The sequence below is a fragment of the Artemia franciscana genome, chromosome 8, assembly GCF_032884065.1.
Source record: "Artemia franciscana chromosome 8, ASM3288406v1, whole genome shotgun sequence".
Taxonomy (NCBI): domain Eukaryota; kingdom Metazoa; phylum Arthropoda; class Branchiopoda; order Anostraca; family Artemiidae; genus Artemia; species Artemia franciscana.
The window spans coordinates 16064886-16085898 of record NC_088870.1 but is presented as its reverse complement, the minus strand read 5'-3'; the positions used below and the strand labels follow the sequence as shown (position 1 = coordinate 16085898).

The following is a 21013-nucleotide window of genomic DNA, read 5'->3' as shown; positions in this document are numbered from 1 at the left end:
CTAATTCCCCAACACCACTAAGAATCAGTCTTGGAAAGTAATCTCTTGAGATCTATGACAAACCCTTTGTAATCAGTTTTTTTTTTCTATCTTCTCATAACAACTTCCGAGCTGAAAGTATAATGAATAACCAGAGGTCATTTAGAGATGAAAGCACTTAATGCAGGTATTTTATACAAGACGAGACAAACCTGTTTTTATGGTACATGTCTTAGTCATGATAAAACTCAATTTGTGGTCATAATTCGAATTTTATTCAACAAAAACCTATTCCCTCCCCGTCGTAAAAATATATATAAAAAGTAACATCGGTTTTTAAATACAAATAAATTACCGGGTATGAATACACACTACAATTAAACACAGGTTTTAGTTGTTCATTATTCGACTAGCCATCCTGATAAGAACCGGGATCGGGGATGAATCAGCACGGGTTGAACATTTGGGAAATTTCTCGGAACAGTCCTCATTTCGTCGGCCCATTCGGCTGGCTTCCAAAAGAGCGTCGTAGCGTGGCGCATTATCACCACCGATAGCATATCCAGCCAATGTGCTATAAAGAAAGCAGGATTTTAGCAAAAGATTGATATCAGCTCCCTTTCCTGAAATCCAACAAGTCAGAGGTGCGTTTCAGGCATGAAGGGGGGGGGGAGTTAAGTTTGTGTCCTCTCTTTTACATAGGAAGATGCTGAGCCTTAGCCTTGTACATGCTACCAAAATAGTATAGCTTACAATACCCAAAGTTATAACAATTTACGACTTAAGGAGAAAAATTAACGATATTTTTCTTAGAAATATATAAAAGATACGCATATAAGGATATTTGTGCAGATTTTTCTAAATAGGGTTAAGATTACCCTAGGTCCAAGCCTTCGTTTCCAAATGCGCAATATTCACTTTCAGTGGCAAGTTAATAGCAAACTTTGTTTATTCTTTTTGCTTTGTTAAGCAAATAATAGAGTTGAAAAATTCAACTCTTATCTGGTAACTTGGGAATTTTTCTGGGAGTTTTTACAAACAACATCAACAGCCATAGAAGATGAGAGTGGTTATTTGATTGAAATGATAATCGTGGCTGTAATGATTGGACGTAAAATTTTGTATTAATTTAGAAACCAAAGAGTACGGATAACTAATAAGAGTGGAAAATTGCGCTAATGTCGACAACGCCATCTAGCATTTGGCGACACTACGTATTTTTTTCAAGACAAAACAAAGACACTTATTACTACAATAATTTTACTAATTAAACAAATTGGATTAGTTGTTTTTGTTATTAGACTGAAAAAATGCCAAGTTTCGGTAAACGTTAGATGGTGTTGAGTTTTTTGTCGACACTAGTGCAAGATCCCACTTATCAGTTACCCATACTCTTTGCTGGCAACTACAATTGCTCATTGACGCAATCGACAAACATCCGATGACTCTTCCGATGAGGAGTTGGTTATGTTCCATCTACATACAGCAGGTTTTCGTTAATCCGAACATCACTCTTCAGGGAGAGGGAGATGAATAGGTTTTATCTATGTTACTTCTTCTGGTTATACAGTAATATTTTCATAAAAAGGTTTAATTCCTAACTTACTGTTTTTATTGATATGCTTGCTTTGCTATCAGTTTTAGTGTTGACTGTATTAATTTTTATTGCATATCTTATGACATAAATTTATAAATGATATAAATAAATAAAATTGATAAATATGAATAAGGTGAATATTAAGATATTAGATAAATACAAATAAATATAAATTGATAAATAGGGGCAGTCAAAGCTCCTGGCTTAAAGGCTCTAAAATGCAATACTATTTATTATTATTATCATCAAGGAGGCACACTCGTGCCTCTATAAAGAGGCGACACACGACAATGTTAAGCGATCTTCGGTTCCAGTGGTCGCAGAGGGATGGGGAGGGATGCATTTCGTAGCCCGAGCTCCAACTAAGAAACCTGCAAAATTTCATCCCCCTCCAACTTTTCCTTCATGGGGAAAATCTGGCCGAAAGTTTCGACCCGTCAACCCCAGCCCCCCTTTAACGTTGTCCGATCGGGCTGAAATTCACAAGTTAAGGTCCCCTAGGGACCAGGAGCATATCCCCGAAATTTCAGCTCGATCCGATAACTCCTTCTCTGTTATCCAGAAACCACGCATAGCCACTTAAAATTCATGTTCTTTTTTTTCCTAGACGCCTACAGGTCACATCCGACATCGGATCTGGGTGTACGAAGACTCATTCGATGCGGAATTCTCCGAGTAATTTTCCTGGAAAGTTTCGTAGGAAAATCTTAACCCCCCGGAAGTTTCGACCCTCCAACCCCCCCTTTTAATGTTGTCCGATCGGGCTGAAATTCACAAGTTAAGGTCCCTTACGGCCCAGGAGCTTATCCGCGAAATTTCAGCTCGATCCGATAACTCCTTCCCTGTTTTCCAGAAACCACGCATTAGCTACATAATTAACACATTCTCTCCATAAGAGCCCATGTTAATTTGAAATTTTTAAAACTTATTGAGAAGTTATATTTACACACATGCAAGTGATTAGCTCAGTCGGTAGACCGTGGGACTTTTAATCCTTGGGTCAAGGGTTCAAGTCCCTTACGGGCGGTTTTTTTTCACAACATCAAAAAAATTTTGATAACACCTGGACAGCTTATCATTTGAGAGATAACAGAATATTAGCTTCTTATGAGCAAAACAAACATTTCGGTCATTCTATCTATTTTTTTTCTATTTTATACAATGATTTAAAAGCGGGGGGGGGGGGGGTTCCTCTCCTAATTCCTGTACGAGGAGTACAGGAATTATTAAATTACATCCACCATGTATTGTAGAAAAACGTACAGAATTAATATGAAAAAAATTAAACCTGTACAAAAGAGTCTTTAAAAGCGGGGGGTTTGCCTCTCCTAATAGTCTTCTTATAGTCCTAACCTCTCCTAATTCCTGTACGAGGAGTACAGGAATTATTAAATTACATCCACCATGGATTGTAGAAAAACGTACAGAAATAATATGAAAAAAACTTCGTTTTCTTAAAGAGTTAAAGAGGCTGCGTCCCAAAGTCGAACCTTAAAACGTACAGGAATTAGAAGAGGCAGTTGGGGGGCTGCCGCCCCCCAAACCCCCAGCTTTTAAAGACTCTTTTGTACAGGTTTTTTTTGTGGGGGGACTTCATTGTTACTAATTACTAGTTTCGGCGCAATGGTTCTCCTGTCCTCTTGTGTTTAACATTTTTCGAAGCTATTCCATTATTCATTCATTTCAATTTTTTGTTAATTAAAAGAGGGCCTTTCCGAAGCCAAAAGCGGGGGGTTAGCAAAAGAACAAAAAACCTGTACAAAAGTCTTTAAAAGCTGGGGGTTTGGGGGGCGGCAGCCCCCCAACTGCCTCTTCTAATTCCTGTACGTTTTAAGGTTCGACTTTGGGACGCAGCCTCTTTAACTCTTTAAGAAAACGAAGCTTTTTTCATATTATTACTTATAGGAACTACATTATTACTTATGGAAACTCACATACACATTAGCAGAAACGAGTGATACTATTCTCGTTCGTTTTAGAGTTCTTTTATAGCTTTGCTTGAAAAGTCGCCAACTTAGTCCAATTGATTTCTCTAACGTTTTCCAAGAATCACCAAACTATTTAATTTGATTGTTTAAAAGAAAATTTTCAGTCGGAATTTGGGCAGGTTTTCCCTTTAGTTTCCTCTTGTGTTTAACATTTTTCGAAGTTATTCCATTATTCATTCATTTCAATTTTTTGTTAATTAAAAGAGGGCCTTTCCGAAGCCAAAAGCGGGGGGTTAGCAAAAAAACAAAAAACCTGTACAAAAGAGTCTTTAAAAGCTGGGGGTTTGGGGGGCGGCAGCCCCCCAACTGCCTCTTCTAATTCCTGTACGTTTTAAGGTTCGACTTTGGGACGCAGCCTCTTTAACTCTTTAAGAAAACGAAGCTTTTTTCATATTATTACTAATAGGAACTACATTATTACTTATGGAAACTCACATACACATTAGCAGAAACGAGTGATACTATTCTCGTTCGTTTTAGAGTTCTTTTATAGCTTTGCTTGAAAAGTCGCCAACTTAGTCCAATTGATTTCTCTAACGTTTTCCAAGAATCACCAAACTATTTAATTTGATTGTTTAAAAGAAAATTTTTAGTCGGAATTTGGGCAGGTTTTCCCTTTAGTTTCTGTAACTCTTTCAAGTTTACAGAAAAAAACACACGCAAATTAAGTCCTTGGGAACCAAGAATGCCTAATGAAATAAAGAGTTCATTTAGACCTGTGATATTTTTATATTGATATATTCACGATTAAAGTTGTTGCATTATAGACTTTGTCAAACTAATTGTAACTTTCCCTTTAAATACTTTAGCAGCGTATTATACATAATCAAAAAGAAAATGAATGTCATGTTCCACTTCTGAATTTTCTCTCAAGCCATAGCAAATGAAAATTCGTGACAGCAAGGAATCCGAGAAGATCTGTTATAATAAAGAGAGGCCATTAGCATCTGAAATACTTTAGATGCAGGGAAGTCCGTATATTCGTGAATAAAGTTGTTGTAACTCTGTCTTATGAACATAACTTCCCTTTCAAAAACTGTAGCTGGATCTTATATATAATAAAAAAAAATGAATGTTTTGTTCCACTTTTTAAATTTTATATTTAGCAATAAAATAACTGGAAAACAATGCAGATATTTTATTAAGCAGATTTCTCATCAGAAATATCATAATGCAATGGTGTTTTGTTTATGCACAGCATGCTTCGCAAGACGCAGTGACCTAAATTTTAAAACGGGTATTCGGAAATTTGTTCGGTCAAGAAATCAACGTTTGTTAAGAAAACGTCTTTTTGTCTTTGTATATACTTGTATATGAAATATCGAAAATCACCCCCCCCCCCCAAAAAAAAAGAAACCCACGTTCGATGAATGCCACAACTGTGAACTAAACGGTTTTTAGTGCCTTATCCAATACTCTCTCTTCCTGTTTTTTATGTAATATATTTGTTGTAGTTGAGCTATTTGTTGGACAAAGGTATCTTATATGAGGGGAAGAGGTTGCAGGGCTTCGTTGAAGGGGTTTTTCAAATGATTGTGAAAATATATAAAATAACAGGGTACAGTCCCGCCATTATGTCTCACTTTTGACTTTTCGCACTTTTTCCCTGGTTAACAAATTTTCGTTTGATAAGTATGAGGTAAAATAATCATCCAGCTGGTAAAACTAATAAGCTAACATTTTTATTAGTGGAATCTAAGATGGTACAAATAAGTAGATTTAGCACGCTGTGTCCGATTTTCCAATTAAAATGCTACAAGTATTTTGAAAATAATGTCTAAATTGGGATTTTATAGTGGCTTCAACAGTGGAAGAAAAGATTTTTCTGGGAAGTCATTACATCAGCAAAAGTTCTCCTGTATATGTAATATTTCGCATTGGGGAGGGGGAGGGTACAATTCAAAATCCTCCTCCATCTGGTTACATTGTAACTAGTGGGATGATTTGTTTTTGGACTTGGAATCTATAGGTACCGCAAAGCAGGTTCTTTTGCCGGAATTTATTTCTGATAATGTATTATTCAAAATAGGAATCGGTAAATTATCATGAAGATGTTCGGGGAAGAATCACATAGCTCTCAGAATATTGGGGATGAAATATGGGCCAAGGCCATTCTCGCGTCGTCCCCTGAGTATGAGCCTACTGGAGTGATCACGACAAGCTATATAATACCTCTGTAAAATGCACGGGCAAATCTGATGGAGATAAAGAAGACTTGTAATTTGAAAGCAAAATTTTTCTTCTTTGTCTAGATGACAAATCCCCAGAATTTGAAATGGAGAGGGATATAAATTTAAAAGATTGGTTATTATTCAATGGATGTCAACATTAAAAGAAGCCTAGATATTGAATTTGTTTTAATGGCCTTCACAAGATTATTTTTAACCATACATAAGTTCGTTTTTCTGAAGAACATACGAACAGTCTCTAGTCCAACCTAATAGATTCTTCATCAATTTATGCGACATAACGAAGAATGAACTAAGATATTCCTTACCTAGCAAGTTGCATGACGAGCTCACCAGGCCGTCCATATCGGGCTGTAAGTCTTGTGTTGACCTCACACATCATTTTTAACTCACAATGAGGATGTGGTCTTTCTTCACTAAACATGTACTGCATTGTAATTGGAGCAACGATTGTAGTAGTCTCATAAAGAACCAAAGGGACTCCCTTTAAGTAAGTCATAGCTGTTGACACGGGGCTTGGCTTTTGATCCGCGTTTTCGACGACCTCACTGTCAATGTTGTTATCGTTAATATCTCTTCGCTGACGTTCATTCTTCGCCTCGTAATAGTAATCCTAAAAAATTTGGTTCAAGTAGTTTTATGATATTTAACAAAGCAATATTCCTGTACAAGAATGGTTGAAACAGTTAATAAAAATAACTACTTCAAAGTAAGTCGAGAAGTTTCAATGCGGAAATTTCTGATTTTACGATAATCCGACAAAAATATTCTTTTCAAAATTTTATAGATACTTGTTTCCTCCACATTGGTTGCCTAGTGAAACAATCACTTCATGGAGAAAATAAAGGCACAAGGAAGATAATCTGGTATTCTTTCAACATAAACACAGATCCTTAAGGATATCCAGATGGAAAGATCAACGGTAGGATCAAGGTAATTAAGGATTGCAGGACAAGCAGTAGTGTACTGAACATGATGGACCAGAGAAGTGATTTACATATTCATTGATGTCGGGCAGGGCGGAGCGATGTCTAGTCCCTACAATTAACAAGCACACTTTCAACCAGTATCCTGTGAAATACTACTCTCTTTCTTCAAAAAATTTACCACCACATTACGACATTAGGTGCTTTCACGTTATAGCGACCACACTTTGTTCTTGATCTGTAACGAAACCGGTTTTCTATGTCCACTCGGAGACAATCAGCTTAGCCTGAGCTAGAAAAACTACTTTGCAGGTATATTTTAATTAAATATCCAATGTAAAGAGGTGTTTAGGTTAGGTGTTTAATATAGTGCGTTCTGGGCAGCCTGCTTTTCATAATTATGTTGTATTTCCCATAATTTGGTTACTATACTTATTTGATGTGGTCACTATAACACGTAAGTACCCGACGTTAATTTCAATAGTGCCATTAATTGAAGGTTGGGTAGACTTAGCGCAAAGCAATGACCACGATTTGTTTACCACGTTTATCGGTCTGGCACTGACATACACCGATAGTTTGAAAATACGAAATTGCAGACCCCTGAAGTAGCTATCTTTCAGGCTATTGAAAAATAATAAAGAAGCAGTGTTAATTTACTACACCTGTTTCTTGTGCACTAGTTTTGTTTGTTTGTTTCGCAAGTTTAATTTCGTGCTGCAGTTCACGTTGAGTGTATTTTCTAGTTGTCATTTTATTTCGGTCTTTCCCTAAATAAATTGTATTATTTTCCTATTCCAAGCAGTTTTACTTTCAGCAGCAAAATCCAAATATTGTAAGATACAGACCAACGCCTTATAGTAGTGTATTACTATAAACCGTTAATTGCTAGCATGACAACTGTTAATTTTTTTTCACTGTTACTTTTTTTTCCCACAGCATAAAGTTTCATAGATGTTGCGACATTCAAGCTTCATGAAAAATTGAAATCTTTACAGTTCATTATGTGTACGTTTAAGACTAGTTTACTTAGTCCAATAATCACCTTGAATCAGCGCAACCAAGAGCTGAGATTTTGATTCTTAATTCTACCAATGTTATAGTTTGTACGCTATTCTACAAATCTACAACTCTTCGTACTCAGACTCATTTAGGAATTATTTTCTTTCCCTTTTTCTTTTTCTTTTATAGAATGTACTGAATGCGATAGTATTCATGCTCTACAAAAAATATTTACTTTTACTCGTTGTTACCGCTCCCATTTTTGTCCATTTCTGGATATCTAGGAATTGTAGGTTTACCACATAAAATTCTCGCAATATTTAAACCACATAACTTCTCCTTAAGCTTCAATCCTAGCGCTATAGTATCATTGCATCAATTATTTTCAAATCTTAAATTAAAGCGTAGAAAATGCAGTCACAAAAAATGCATTGCGTTGTGTCTTTATTTAACCTTAATCAGTATACAGACGACCTACTCGTTTGACAGGACGTCGTAGTTCTAAAGTATAAATAATATCTAATGCTCAGAAATTGGTGGTTTCGAATCCAAATGGTTTTCAAACAGATTGCAAAGTTGTTTAGAATTTTTTGTGACTGGTGGCCTATATCATGCGGCTGTTTGCCCTAGTGACACTGAAGATTGCAGATTTCCCTGACACGTCAACGTAGTCCGGACCCGCTTGTCTAGAATTCAGAAGTTTTTGGACTTGAATCTCCCTGAGGGTAGAATTTTCACAGAACTGCGTGATGTCGTCATCTCTAGATTCTAAAATCAATCATAAAGAAATCAAGGACAACCAGTAGAGTTTCGTTTTAGACAACATGCCCAGCTTTTGCAGCGTTTTGATTACCCTCGCTTCTGACGGCGTCTACTTCGCTCGGGCAAGATCGTAAGAAGTCTGGTCTTTGCAAATGAACCTTGCTTCACTCGAGTGGAAGTTCAGTGAGGATAGTTAAATCACGGTGAGGGTAGTTAACCTTGCACAGTAGTGATGACTTACTCCTTTAGAAACAGGATTTGAGTTCAACCCAATATGCGTTAACGATGTCACTAAGCTTCCGCAATCCAGGGAAGATCTTGTCAAATGGCCCTTTGCTTCTCTCGGGCAGAAACTCGTTGTGTCACTTATATCGGAAATGAATTAGGCCCTTTTGATGGGGATTTTACAAATGTTTCCTTTTTACTTTATCTACACAAAAACTAACTAGCCCTTGCTTGTCGTGTTAACTACAGTATATTTACAAAATCTCGTAATGTCTGGTCTGTTAGTTTAGGAGTATATAAAACAAATATCTACATTTCCAACCTCATACATAACAAAATGGATCAAAGGCTCAGTGAAGACAGTTCGGGTCTTATTACAGTAAGCTGATATCCAATGCTGCAATTATCTGTATACTCGTATCTGACAGCGTTTTTATTAATTATACTAAGCTGATAATTATTAAAACGATTAAATAGGGGATCGAAATTGTGACCAATATGAGAAAAAAAGGTAAGTTTTGGATTTATATATTTAATACTAGCTTAATACTTTAATTTAAGTTAATATTTGCTGTTCAAAACTTATATATTTATGTAAGGCAAAAATAAAAATTGAAAGTACATTGTGATGCCAAAATGAAATCATTGTTTCTGATATCAAAATATTAAAAGCAAGCACGAAATTTTTGTTTTAAAATAAATCGAGTAGTTTCAAAACCTAAATCGATAGAAGATTAACCTTTATTATGATATAACTGAGGGGCAGCACCCCCTTCAGCTCGCAACTCAATATGAAAAAATATATTGAAAACATTACAAAATCAATTTTACAGATAATCAATCAAACAGTCCGTGGTAACGAACTGTAGTAAGGAGCGACCCGGCTCAATAGTAACCAAAACTCTAAAAAATGGAATTTTGATATCAGTAGCTACATCAAAAGAATCGTATTCTAATGCTTATTTCAAATATATAAGTTTCATCAAGTTTAGTCTTACCCATCAAAAGTTACGAGCCTGAGAAAATTTGCCTTGTTTTAGAAAACACCCCTAAAAGTCATAGAATCTTAACGAAAATTACACCATCAGATTCAGCGTATCAGAGAACCCTACTGTAGAGGTTTCAAGCTCCCATCTACAAAAATGTGGAATTTTGTATTTTTTGCCAGAAGGCAGATCACGGATGTGTGATTATTTGTTTTTTTTTTCCAGGGGTGATCGTATCGACCCAGTTGTCCTAGAATGTTGCGAGAGGGCTCATTCTAACGGAAATGAAAAGTTCTAGTGCCTTTTTTAAGTGACAAAAAAAATTGGAGGGCACCTAGGCCCCCTCCCACGCTAATTATTTTCCCAAAGTCAATGGATCAAAATTCTGAGATATCCATTTTATTCAGCGTAGTCGAAAAACCTTATAACTATGTCTTTGGAGACGACTTACTCCCCCAGAGTCTCCGTGGGAGGGGCTACAAGTTACAAAGTTTGACCAGTGCTTACATATAGTAATGGTTATTGGGAAGTGTACAGACGTTTTCAGGAGGATTTTTTGTTTGGGGGGAGGGGTTGAGAAGAGGGGGATATTCTGGGGGAGCTTTCCATCGAGGGATTTGTCATGGGGGAAGAAAATTTCCATGAAGGGAGCGCAGGATTTACTAGCATTACTTAAAAAAAAACAATGAAAAAATAAATATGAAAAAGTTTTTTTTCAGCTGGAAGTAAGGAGCAGCATTAAAACTTAAAACGAACAGAAATTATTACCCATGTGAGGGGCTCACCTCCTTCTAATACCTCGCTCTTTACGCTAAAGTATTTTTAGTAATGTCAACTATTTATTCTACGGCTTTTGTGATTCAGGGGTCATTCTTAATGAATTGGGACAAAATTATATCTTTTACTAATAAAAAGATTCGTAAAAAATGAAAAGTTCTAGTTGCCTTTTTAATAAACCAAAAAATTGGAGGGCAACTAGGGTTCCTGCCCCGCTCTTTTTTTTATCAAAATCATTCGATCAAAACTATGAGACAGCCATTTAGCCAAAAGAAAAGAATATGCTATTTTCGTTTTAATTATTCCTCTGCGGAGAGCCAAAATCAAAACATGCATTGATTCAAAAACGTTCAGAAATTAAATAAAAAAAACAAGTTTTTTTCAACTGAAAGTAAGGAGCGACATTAAAACTTACAACGAACAGAAATCACTTCGTATATGAAAGGGGCTGCTTCCTCATCAACGCCCCGTTCTTTACGCTAAAGTTTTTTACTGTTTTAAAAAGAAGAGTTGAGAGAAAGAGTCAAACTTTTGTGTAAAGAGCGGGGCGTTGATGAGGGAGCAGCCCCTTTCATATACGAAGTAATTTCTGTTCGTTTTAAGTTTTAATGTCGCTCCTTACTTTCAGTTGAAAAAACTTGTTTTTTTTCTGGATAAAGAAACCGAATTGGAATTGGGGCCGTGAAACAGAATTGGAATTGTGAATACGTTGAGATTGAAATCTTTCCCTCAATATCCGGGGGTACACAGAAGCTAATATGTCGTACTATCTGACCGCCACGTAAGCTTCGTTTATGAGAAAGGTATAGGAACTACGAAACATCGTTTAAGTTATGTCAAACAATAACTGACAATAAAAAAAATGTGTATGATATATTAGGAATGAAAGTAGGGGAAAAGATAACAGGGAAGGAGAAAATATAGTCTCTGTTTAAATTTTAGGTAAATCGAAGCTGTCGTTTCTTAATCTTAATCATTCAAATCTATATATAATCAAATCTATGCTTTAATTCTTTCTTTTTTACTAGTTCCAATTCAATATAATGAATTAGACTGCATTGTTTTTGTGAGAATCTTGGAAACCTTTTCTATTTAAAAGAAACTTTAAAAGTTGGTTGAATGTATCTAAAGTTGGAATATTCAGCTCCTTTGCTTTTTTATGCTGCTTCATCAGGCTGAACTTTCTTTCAGTGACTTGTATCCCTCTTTCTGTGACTTGTATTCCTCTTTCTGTGACTTGTATTCCTCTTTCAGTGACTTGCATTCCTATTTCAGTGACTTGTATTCCTCTTTCAGTGACTTGTATTCCTCTTTCTGTGACTTGTATTCCTCTTTCTGTGACTTGTATTCCTCTTTCAGTGACTTGCATTCCTATTTCAGTGACTTGTATTCCTCTTTCAGTGACTTGTATTCCTCTTTCAGTGACTTGTATTCCTCTTTCAGTGTCTTGTATTCCTCTTTCAGTGACTTGTATTCCTCTTTTAGTGACTTGTATTCCTCTTTCAGTGACTTGTATTCCTTTTTCAATGACTTGTATTCCTCTTTCAGTGACTTGTATTCCTCTTTCAGTGACTTGTATTCCCTTTTTTCGTTAAAAAGAAAAGTGACCCATTCTTTTAACTGGCTGGTCCCTACAAATTCTTGGTTCCTGTTTTGGATAGTGGTTCCTATTTATTATGGATCTACCATTCCAAACCAAAATCCTACTATTAGACTTTTAGTATATTAACCTAAAGTTTGTTGTTGTCTTTTCTTTTCTTTTTGTCTATATTTGGGTACAAAATATTTCAATTGGGACGAGGGGGTGGCAACTCACTAGAATGGAAATTTTTCATTTTTTTTAATCTTTACTCCACTTAGCACTGTTTCTTTTATTCATATTTTAAGTTAACAGCACAACAAAACTGCTAGAAACACGGCTTAAATTCTTTACCCGAAATTATATGAACAAATTATTCAGAAGCTTTAAAATACACAAAAAAATAAAAGGAAAAAAAACCCTCGTCCATTCTGAGGTGTTATTCGTAGTTAACAACACATTTTTCTATTGGCTCTAATCGTGGCCATAAATATTTGAAGAGAGTGAAAAGACCCATGTTGCGTCATACCTGTAGGTTGTTACTGATAGAAAGTTGTTGACTAAAACAGCACCTGATCAGCGACTTACACATAGTTTGTATCTTTTAAATGTTTTTTAACTGAATATTTCGAACATATATACAGTGTTCATCGTCAGCAGTAAAACATCAGAGCTTTACTTCATATGACGAATACTGTATGTGTTCGAAATATCCAGTTAAACATTTTATATCTGTTCACTGTCGATTAAAAGGTTTCACCCCTATTTTGAACTGTGCTTTCGTCATGGAAAGGCAGTGTGGTCTTCAAAGTTATCTATGTCTTAAATGGTTTTACTTTCAGACACATTTAAGTTGTGTCTTTCATTGTATTAGTTTAAAAAAACTTTAAGGAGAGTTTAAATATCACAAATTAGCTCAATTCCAATTTGATAGTAAATCCTGATGACGGTCATTTTTCGCAAGAAAACTGCAGCAAGAGGTCTTACGTAACAATGAAAGTACTCTTGGTAGAAAACGAAATCCAGTTATTTGTATGTTTTCGTGTTTTTTTTTTACGACAGAAAAATAAATCAAGGATACAAGAAAGCAACTCATAAAAAAATTACCTCTAATTCCATGATAGATGAAATCATATCTGTCAGCACGGCTGTAATATCAACTTCATTGGAACGTTTCGAAATTTTGCTGAAAAAAAAAAAAAAAAAATTGAACTTCGTACGTCTTATGCCCATATGAGATAGTTACCCTCACGAACTTATCCAACAGTTTTAATTGAGTTACATAGGGTGTAAGCTTGGCCTGAACAATAGAAAATATTTCAAAAAAACTAGTATTTATGTTAGTTTTTTATATATGTGTCAATAAGGCTTTGTAGGAATACTAAAACATGTATGTAGATTGAGTCCCGGCTTTTCTACATAGGAACCCGAGGGGTGACTCTGAAAAATGGGATTGGTGTCCATTTAAAATATAGCTTATTGGAGCTTAATTTATTGAAAATTATTTTGTGTTTAGTGCTCAGAAATTTTTAAAGTCTTTCTTGTCGCAGCATTGGACAGTAGCATTTTTGAAAAGCAATCTAGACAAAGTAAACTTTGAATTTCGGTGTCCCAAAGATTCAATGTATTATAGAGGTTATCATTAGAAATATAGGAGCCGACTCTAGAGCTTCACCAAAATAACCTATGTGGCCACTTTTTATTTATATTGATACTATATTTCTTTTTATTTCTAGTTTCTCCCAAAGCCACATAAAAACCCACTAAAAATTTGCTGTTTAAATTTTTCTTTATATGTTTACTACTCATTATACAAAAATTTAGCCCTGTATGCAGCCATGTGGGCAGCTCTATTGCGGGAAATTTGGTCAATACCATGTGGATAATTTGAGTTAAGCTATAAGAAGAAGTCCATGTTTTTTTCAAAAAGTAGTCCAAGTGAGTCCAGTTTTGTCCAAGTGAGTCCAAGGAGTCCAGTTTTGACAACTGTTACTCAAGTTTTTGTGTTGTAGCTTCTGCTAGAACTCTAGCTATACCCAGGCTTACTAACCAGAATCCCTCCCAAACAAGTGTCGTTTCTTTTCCTCTTAGAAACCATGCACACTATCGGCTTAGAACACTAAACGCATCTTTTTAGAATCGATAACTGTACTAGTAAGTCACTGTCGGATCCAAAATGATCAAAACTGATATTTTGAATAATGCTAAATTACTGAAAAATATATGCAGTTAATTTTAGACACATGGAACGACTTTTTTTTTGCTATCAGTTGGGAATAAAACTAAAAAAAAAACATAATTCAAGTTCGAAAAAACGCAAAAAACTCGGCAAATTAAATGATACACTAAATTTACTAAGTGGAATTTTAACAATATTGAAATTTCTTAGGGGGATTATCGCCCCCCTAAGAAAAATCTTTCTTGCATCCGTGCCTGAACCAGAATGTAAAATTGAAAAGTACCAAAGGTTAACTGCCTGTATTCTTTTAACTTGCAAATCTGAAATTTAGTTTTCTGTGGGAGCCTTACTTGTCCGTTACTCTCACCATCTGGATGATCTTAACCGATAGCCGAAATAATGTCGGCCAACTGAATAGCGGATACTCGTAAAGCAGGACAAGAGAAGAAAAGAGGGACTACTTGTAAAAAATCGTGTGACTAAAAAACGTTTCTTTCTTTAAATTGCTTAAAATTTCACAAAGGGAAATCAACCAAGTGAAATTCTACTTGTCAACCCTTATAATGGCTTACGCCACTCTTTATCAAGTATGTTATTCTTTATTAAGAATTCAAACAGTTAGGTTATGAAAATTGAAGTATGGATTTAGAGCCTAAATTATGCCCTAGAGAATTATCTTCAAACTCCTTTCCCTGCTGCTTCGCCGTTCCTAGTGTTTAGAAAACAGAATAGTAGGCATTTGACACGAAGATTTGTGCCCTAACTTCAAAAAAAGAACATTTTTTTCCTTGATTTTGGTTGAAGTCTACTTTTGTTTGACTCCATGCTTTGAAAACGAAGGATTTTAAGCCGTATTAAGATTTTTAATCAAAGGTACATATTTTGTCGAATTTTTTAAATACAGTCAGGATTTAGCAAAATTATTAAGCTCCAAACTTAATTCTTTGGGCCTCAATTGTTGCGCAGACCTATTTGTGAAAATTTTCTTTCTACAGTTCAAGATTTATTCAAGTTCATCAAAAGCCACTGCCCTTTGGATGGGGAGGGAGTTGAGGTAAACACTTCCAAGGCTTTCTCGGACATCATTTCAGCTCTGGACTCATTACTGAAAGTTCCATTCATTTAGATAAAACTACTTTTTATGATTGCAAAAATAACCTTCATCTAGGACTTTTCCAAATTTTACACAGGAAATCAATCAAGTTTTTACATGGCAAAGTTATCTATCCCTCCGTAAATAGCTTTTCCTTAAGGAATATGTATGATAAGCTTGCGAAAATCCATCATAGCAGTAAACCAATGGAATCCAAGTAGACTTTTTTTTTTACCCCAGAATCACAGGAAAATAATCTCTATTGTTCTCTTTCGTAAAAATGAAGAAGAACTTCAGGGGTAAAAACCGTAGACCTAAAGAGACCAAGTCAATAAGCAAAAACACTGTCCTGGCCGGTCTTGTGCATATAGCACAATCTTTTGTTAGTTTTTCACAAAGTGAGCTCGCTTTTATTACTAGTATCGCAGCTTTACCCCAAACCCCAAACGTATTCCTTTTCTTCTTCGTGCTTAAGTCTCTAATAAAATTATCCATGCAAATTATTTGTGTATTTATGACTAAAAAACCCTCGCTGTTGCTAATTAGTCACAGAAGCGTCCATTCACGAAAGGTCAAGGGGGGGGGGAGTAAATATGGTTTTCGTATAGCTATCGGAAGGGGGAAAAAATATCATTTTTTTTCGATTTTTTTAAATGAAAATACCACACAAAGGCATTTTTCAATAAAAATTCCTCAAAAAGCATTTTTCAAAATCTAGGGGGCAATATATGGCACAGGTTACCCCTAGATTAGGAAGGATTTAAAAGAAACTGGAACTTAATTAGAAAGGATAAAGCGTGAAGCGTTGAATAGATTGAGGTGGAGGAGGAGCGTGCGCAGCTGTTGGCCTCAAGGGGTTTGGTACGGCAGTGATTTGTTAGTAGGATTAGTGGGAGTAACTAGTTAAAGACTAGCCTATATTGAAGAACTCCATCGTTTGCTTTATCAGACAAAGCCGGAGTTCAGCTTAAAGTTTAAAGCAAAGTAATGCCAGAAATTTGTTGAAACTGATCTGGCAAAATTTGTATGGTGTACTCAAGATTGATTGTTTTATGAGCTTGATAGGATTAAATAAAAAAAAAACAAGTTTTTTAACTGCAAGTAAGGAGTGACATAAAACTTAAAACGAACAGAGATTACTCCGTATATAAGGAGGGAGGGTTGAACCGTATATAAGGAAGGGTTGAACCCTTCCTCAATGCCTGGCTCTTTACGCTGAAGTTTCACTCTCTTACAACTCTACTTTTTAAAACAATGAAAAACTTTAGCGTAAAGAGCTAGCCATTGAGGAGGGGTCAATCCCTTTTATACACGGAATGATTTCTGTTCGTTTTAAGTTTTAATGTCGCTCATTACTCGCAGTTAAAAAAAACTTATTGTATTTAATTGCTGAGCGCTTTTTAATTGATGCATGTTTTGATTTTGGCTCACCGCACATTTTTTTTTTTTTTTTTGCTAAATGGCTTTCTCATTCTTTTGATCGGACGATTTTGAAAAAAAAGGGTGGGCGAGGAAGCCTAGTTGCCCTTCAATTTTTGGTTGCTTAAAAATGCTACTAGATTATTTTTTTTTACGAACGTTTTTGTTAGTAATAAACATACATACCGAACTAACTTACGTAACGATCTTCTATTTTTGTGTATTTTTATTACGTATATGAGGGGGTTCGCCCCTCGTCAATACCTCGTTCTTTACACTAAAGCTTGAATTTTGTCCCAAATCTTTAAGAATGACCCCTGAATCACAAAGGCCTTAGAATAAATAGTTGAAATTACTAAAAATACTTTAGCGTACATAGCAAGGTATTGTGGAGGAGACGAACCGCCTTATATACGTAATATTTTATGTTCGTTTTAAGTTTTAATGCTGCTTATTACTTCCAGTTGAAACAAAAATTTATTTTTTTCTCATTTTTTTTTCAAATAATGCTAGATCCTCCCGCGTAACCTCCTCCCCGCGACCCACCCCCACCCCAACGCGAACGCGAAAAAGTCCCCCTGAAAAGGTCTATACACAGGTCATTAACAATTGCTATATGTAAACAACGGTCAAAGTTTGTAACTTGCAACCCTCCCCCGGGGACTGGGGGGATTATGTCATCCCCAAAGACATATTTATTAGGTTTCCTCTCGCGACATTCTAGTACAACTGGGTCGATACGATCACCCCTGAAAAAAAAAAAAAAAAAAAAAAAAAAAAAAAAAAAAAAAAAAAAAAACGCATCCGTGATCTGTCTTCTGGCAAAAAATACAAAATTCCACATTTTTGTTGACTGAATCTGATGGTGTGATTTTCGTTATTATTCTATGACTTTTAGGGGGTGTTCCTCCTATTTTCTAAAATAAGACAAATTTTCTCTGGCTCGTAACTGTTGATAAAAATTTATATATTTAATATCAGCATTAAAATGCAATTCTTTTGATGTAACCATTGGTATCAAAACTCCGTTTTTTAGAGTTTCGGTTAGTATTGAGCCGGGTCGCTCCTTACTACAGTTCGTTACCACGAACTGTTAGATAAAGATGGTGAGCGTTTAAGGACTGATTTTGTTATAATATTCTGTTCATTTCGATAGGATATAAAAAATCATTTAAACTACTAGCTGTTGTGTCGAACTGAATTACTTATCAACATGAAGCTCTACAAATTTTAATTTTAGCCTGCGTTCAGATATAAAGTTAAATATTTACAATTCGTATAAATCTGAAATCCAGTATTGAATATAGAGCAAAAACTAAAAAAGTTATTCATTGCCAGCTTATCCGCTGTTTGTGTAAAGGGGCTTCACATAGCCGAGGTAACCTTACCCCACTGGTTCACATAAGGTCCATGAATATATAAGCTTGTTTCTGATTGGCGGACAACTTTTAAATGACCACCAATAGACCATTTTAGATACATCTCCTCCCGTTATTCGTAGAACTTATGATTGGTTGTCAATAGATTAATTAACTAAGTAAAAATTTTTTTGAACGTAAATTTTCTAATCAGGATAATTTTATGTCCTTTAGGAATAGTCTTAAAATATTTATCTCACACATTTAAAATAGTTTTTAATATTTAAAATTTGTTCTGTAAGATTAATATTGACTTCAGCTACATGAATCGGAATTTAATTAAAAGTCCATTAATAATATACAAAGAAGTGGCTTTACTCACTATGGTCGTAGGCTTCCTTCTTTACTGCTGATGGCCGGGTCTCCGGACACTAAAAGAAAAAAAAGGAAAGAATAATCATCTACATTTTCCTTAATATATACTCCTACAAGTATAATTGCAGCTAATAATATCATTTTACCGAGCAAAGAATAAAGGTTCATCCCATTAAACCTGGCTTCCTTGAAATTTGTAGCACGACAGTATGACAGTTTGATTGTGCTTGTTTATGCTGAAATGTACTTTTTTGGTCTGTGTAACAATGCCTATTTCTATAATACTCTTTACATCAGAATTTCTCAGTGTCTGCAACTTCCTCTCTTATTTCAGCCCACCTATCCACCAATTCTGCAATTTACTCGCTTGTTTTTAGGTTCTTTTCTTTAAGTATATTTTCAACCCTATGACACGATATTCCACCTTAAGACTACAGGCAGCCAAGCATAATAGGCTCAGGACACTTGTTCGCCCCTGAGTTCAAGCAAATTCAGTCATTGACAGTCACGCGTCAATCCAAAATCAATCCGATCTTTCATCCCTTAGTTCTATGACTATTCACCATAGTTCTGCCTTAGGAATGATGCATGGATAGATGGATGATAGACTTATCTATCATACAAGTGAAATGACATCGTTTTTACAATCCTGAAAGAGCTTATGACAGATTTTGCCTCTCATTTGGACTATATGTCTGCACTTTTTCTACCATTAAACCATGTATAGATGCCCGCAACTACTTGATTTTAATTTAATAAAATACAAGACAATTAAGTCGCTCGAAATTGGATCATTGTACAGCTAAATAAGGTGGTTCTGGTTATGCTCAACAAGGCTTACTTTGATTGGTTGTCGGCTCTGGTGGCCCTTGGTCAGCCTCGCCAATAAAAGGCATGTGAAAATGAGGATGATTTCTTAAATGAACAGATTTGCAAATTTTATTTTTCAAGTTCAAGTCCAACAATAATTTTCTCCAACAACAGTCCCGATTTTCCCTCCCAGGGTCTTACTTACCTGATCTTGGATTTTTTTTTTTTTTTTTTTGCTTGTATTTTTGTCTCTTTGTAAATTATAAGTTTTTAGAGGTGTCATGCTAGTAAGAAATGCAACAACTGGGGGTGCCAACTTACCACCTTTTTTGTGATATCCGTTGGAAAAAAATTCCCCAGATTTCGAAAAATTAATTTTACCCAACCCTCCCTTCCACCCCTATAATTTCGGGAATTGGTGATCCTGGCTTCGATTTAAATTTTCTGGCTAATAGGAAATTGAACTGAGGACGCTGGTGATTTTACCATCGAAATTCTTAGATCACTGATAAGAGCAAAATGAAACTTAGATTTTTGTCGGAAAATGTATGATCTTAGCGATTAATTAACCGGAAAAAAGGTATAAATTTTTGTATTCTCAAAGAATTTAGAGTAAGCAGATTCTCACTAACATTTTTTTTGTTTTTAGAGCGAAAACACACGTACAAGACCCCTTTTTATCTCGACATTTTACGGAAAAGCCAGAAAGCTAATCAAGCCAAAGCGGTAGAGAAAAGTAAGTTATATTCTCAAAATTTCCTGGTCAGATTTCACGGTTAACCAGGAGTCACGCTATTTTAGTATAGAATAGAAAGTAAAAACTATTAAAAATTAGGTCGCTATTCGTTTACCTGTAAAAATTAACCAAAATTACGAGATAATCTTTTTTTTAAACACAGCACAAGACAGCAGTTTTCCATTTGGTTGAATCTTGTGGCGTTTTGTCCTTCAAGCGTCAAATAAAGAATTCTTTATTTATTATATGTTTAATTCTCTATTTATTATATGTTTAATTCTTTATTTATTATATGTTTAATTTTTTTTATCTATTATATGTTTAATTCTTGTTGGTTAGGGGGTAAACGGCACTCGACCTGAGCTCGAGAGAAGTTCGCTTTCAAGGAAAGTATGTGACAAAATATCTGTTCAAGAGAAAGTATGTAACAAAAATAAGATACAAGTGTAGGTGACTGAAATCTCAATAACGTGTAACTTTCCAATATGTAATGGCTACATAGTCAAGGTACAATAGTCTTATTTCACTATAGCAGGGTAAATTTACTTACCAAAAGCAATCAGGGCTAATAAAATAGTTAACTTGAACATTGTTATCAGACTAGTTACTACAGTTTTACTGACACACTGCTACCTGCCAAATTAGCCAAGAAACCTGAATAAAAAATTCCGTTATTTCTACGCTACCATGGACCCGCCTATGTTTCGGGTATATTGCGGCCTCTCGGGCATATTTGGGCTGCTTAAAGGCTTTGAGAAAAAGAGACGTATCTTTTATTCAGCAGATGTAACGGACATTGACCCAGTCACAGTTCTTGTATCAGTTAATGATTTGTTAAATTTAGGACATTTAACTGTGATTATTCATGCGTTTACAATTTAACACATAATGTAGGCTACAGGCTAAAATTAGTTGTTACTGCATAGTACTGTATGGGCATCTTTATTAGGGGATAATTGAGTGCGAATCATTGGCAGGTCTGGCCTCTGTTGCGCCTGGGGCAAAATCTTGATTAGCACCCCCTCTCCCCCAG

The 21013-nt window shown here is 35.3% G+C and overlaps 1 protein-coding gene across 1 annotated transcript; it reads right to left on the bottom strand.

Annotated features, from left to right (window-relative positions):
• Positions 1-231: 231 nt before the first annotated feature.
• LOC136030042 (uncharacterized) lies at positions 232-20675 on the bottom strand. Its single transcript, XM_065708661.1, has 5 exons — positions 20531-20675; positions 18442-18490; positions 13118-13196; positions 6062-6366; positions 232-553 (listed from the first exon to the last, which is right to left on the bottom strand). The coding sequence occupies exons 1-5, from the start codon at positions 20568-20570 to the stop codon at positions 370-372; spliced, it is 657 nt and encodes a 218-aa protein (XP_065564733.1). The 5' UTR covers positions 20571-20675; the 3' UTR covers positions 232-369.
• Positions 20676-21013: the final 338 nt, after the last annotated feature.

Excerpts from the sequence above, each read along its gene's own strand:
- LOC136030042 (XM_065708661.1), bottom strand. The coding sequence starts at position 20,570 with ATGTTCAAGTTAACTATTTTATTAGCCCTGATTGCTTTTG. Across the intron at positions 18,491-20,530 it reads ATTAGCCCTGATTGCTTTTG|TGTCCGGAGACCCGGCCATC; the intron begins GTAAGTAAATTT and ends TTTTTCTTTTAG. Across the intron at positions 13,197-18,441 it reads GAAGGAAGCCTACGACCATA|CAAAATTTCGAAACGTTCCA; the intron begins GTGAGTAAAGCC and ends TTTTTTTTTCAG.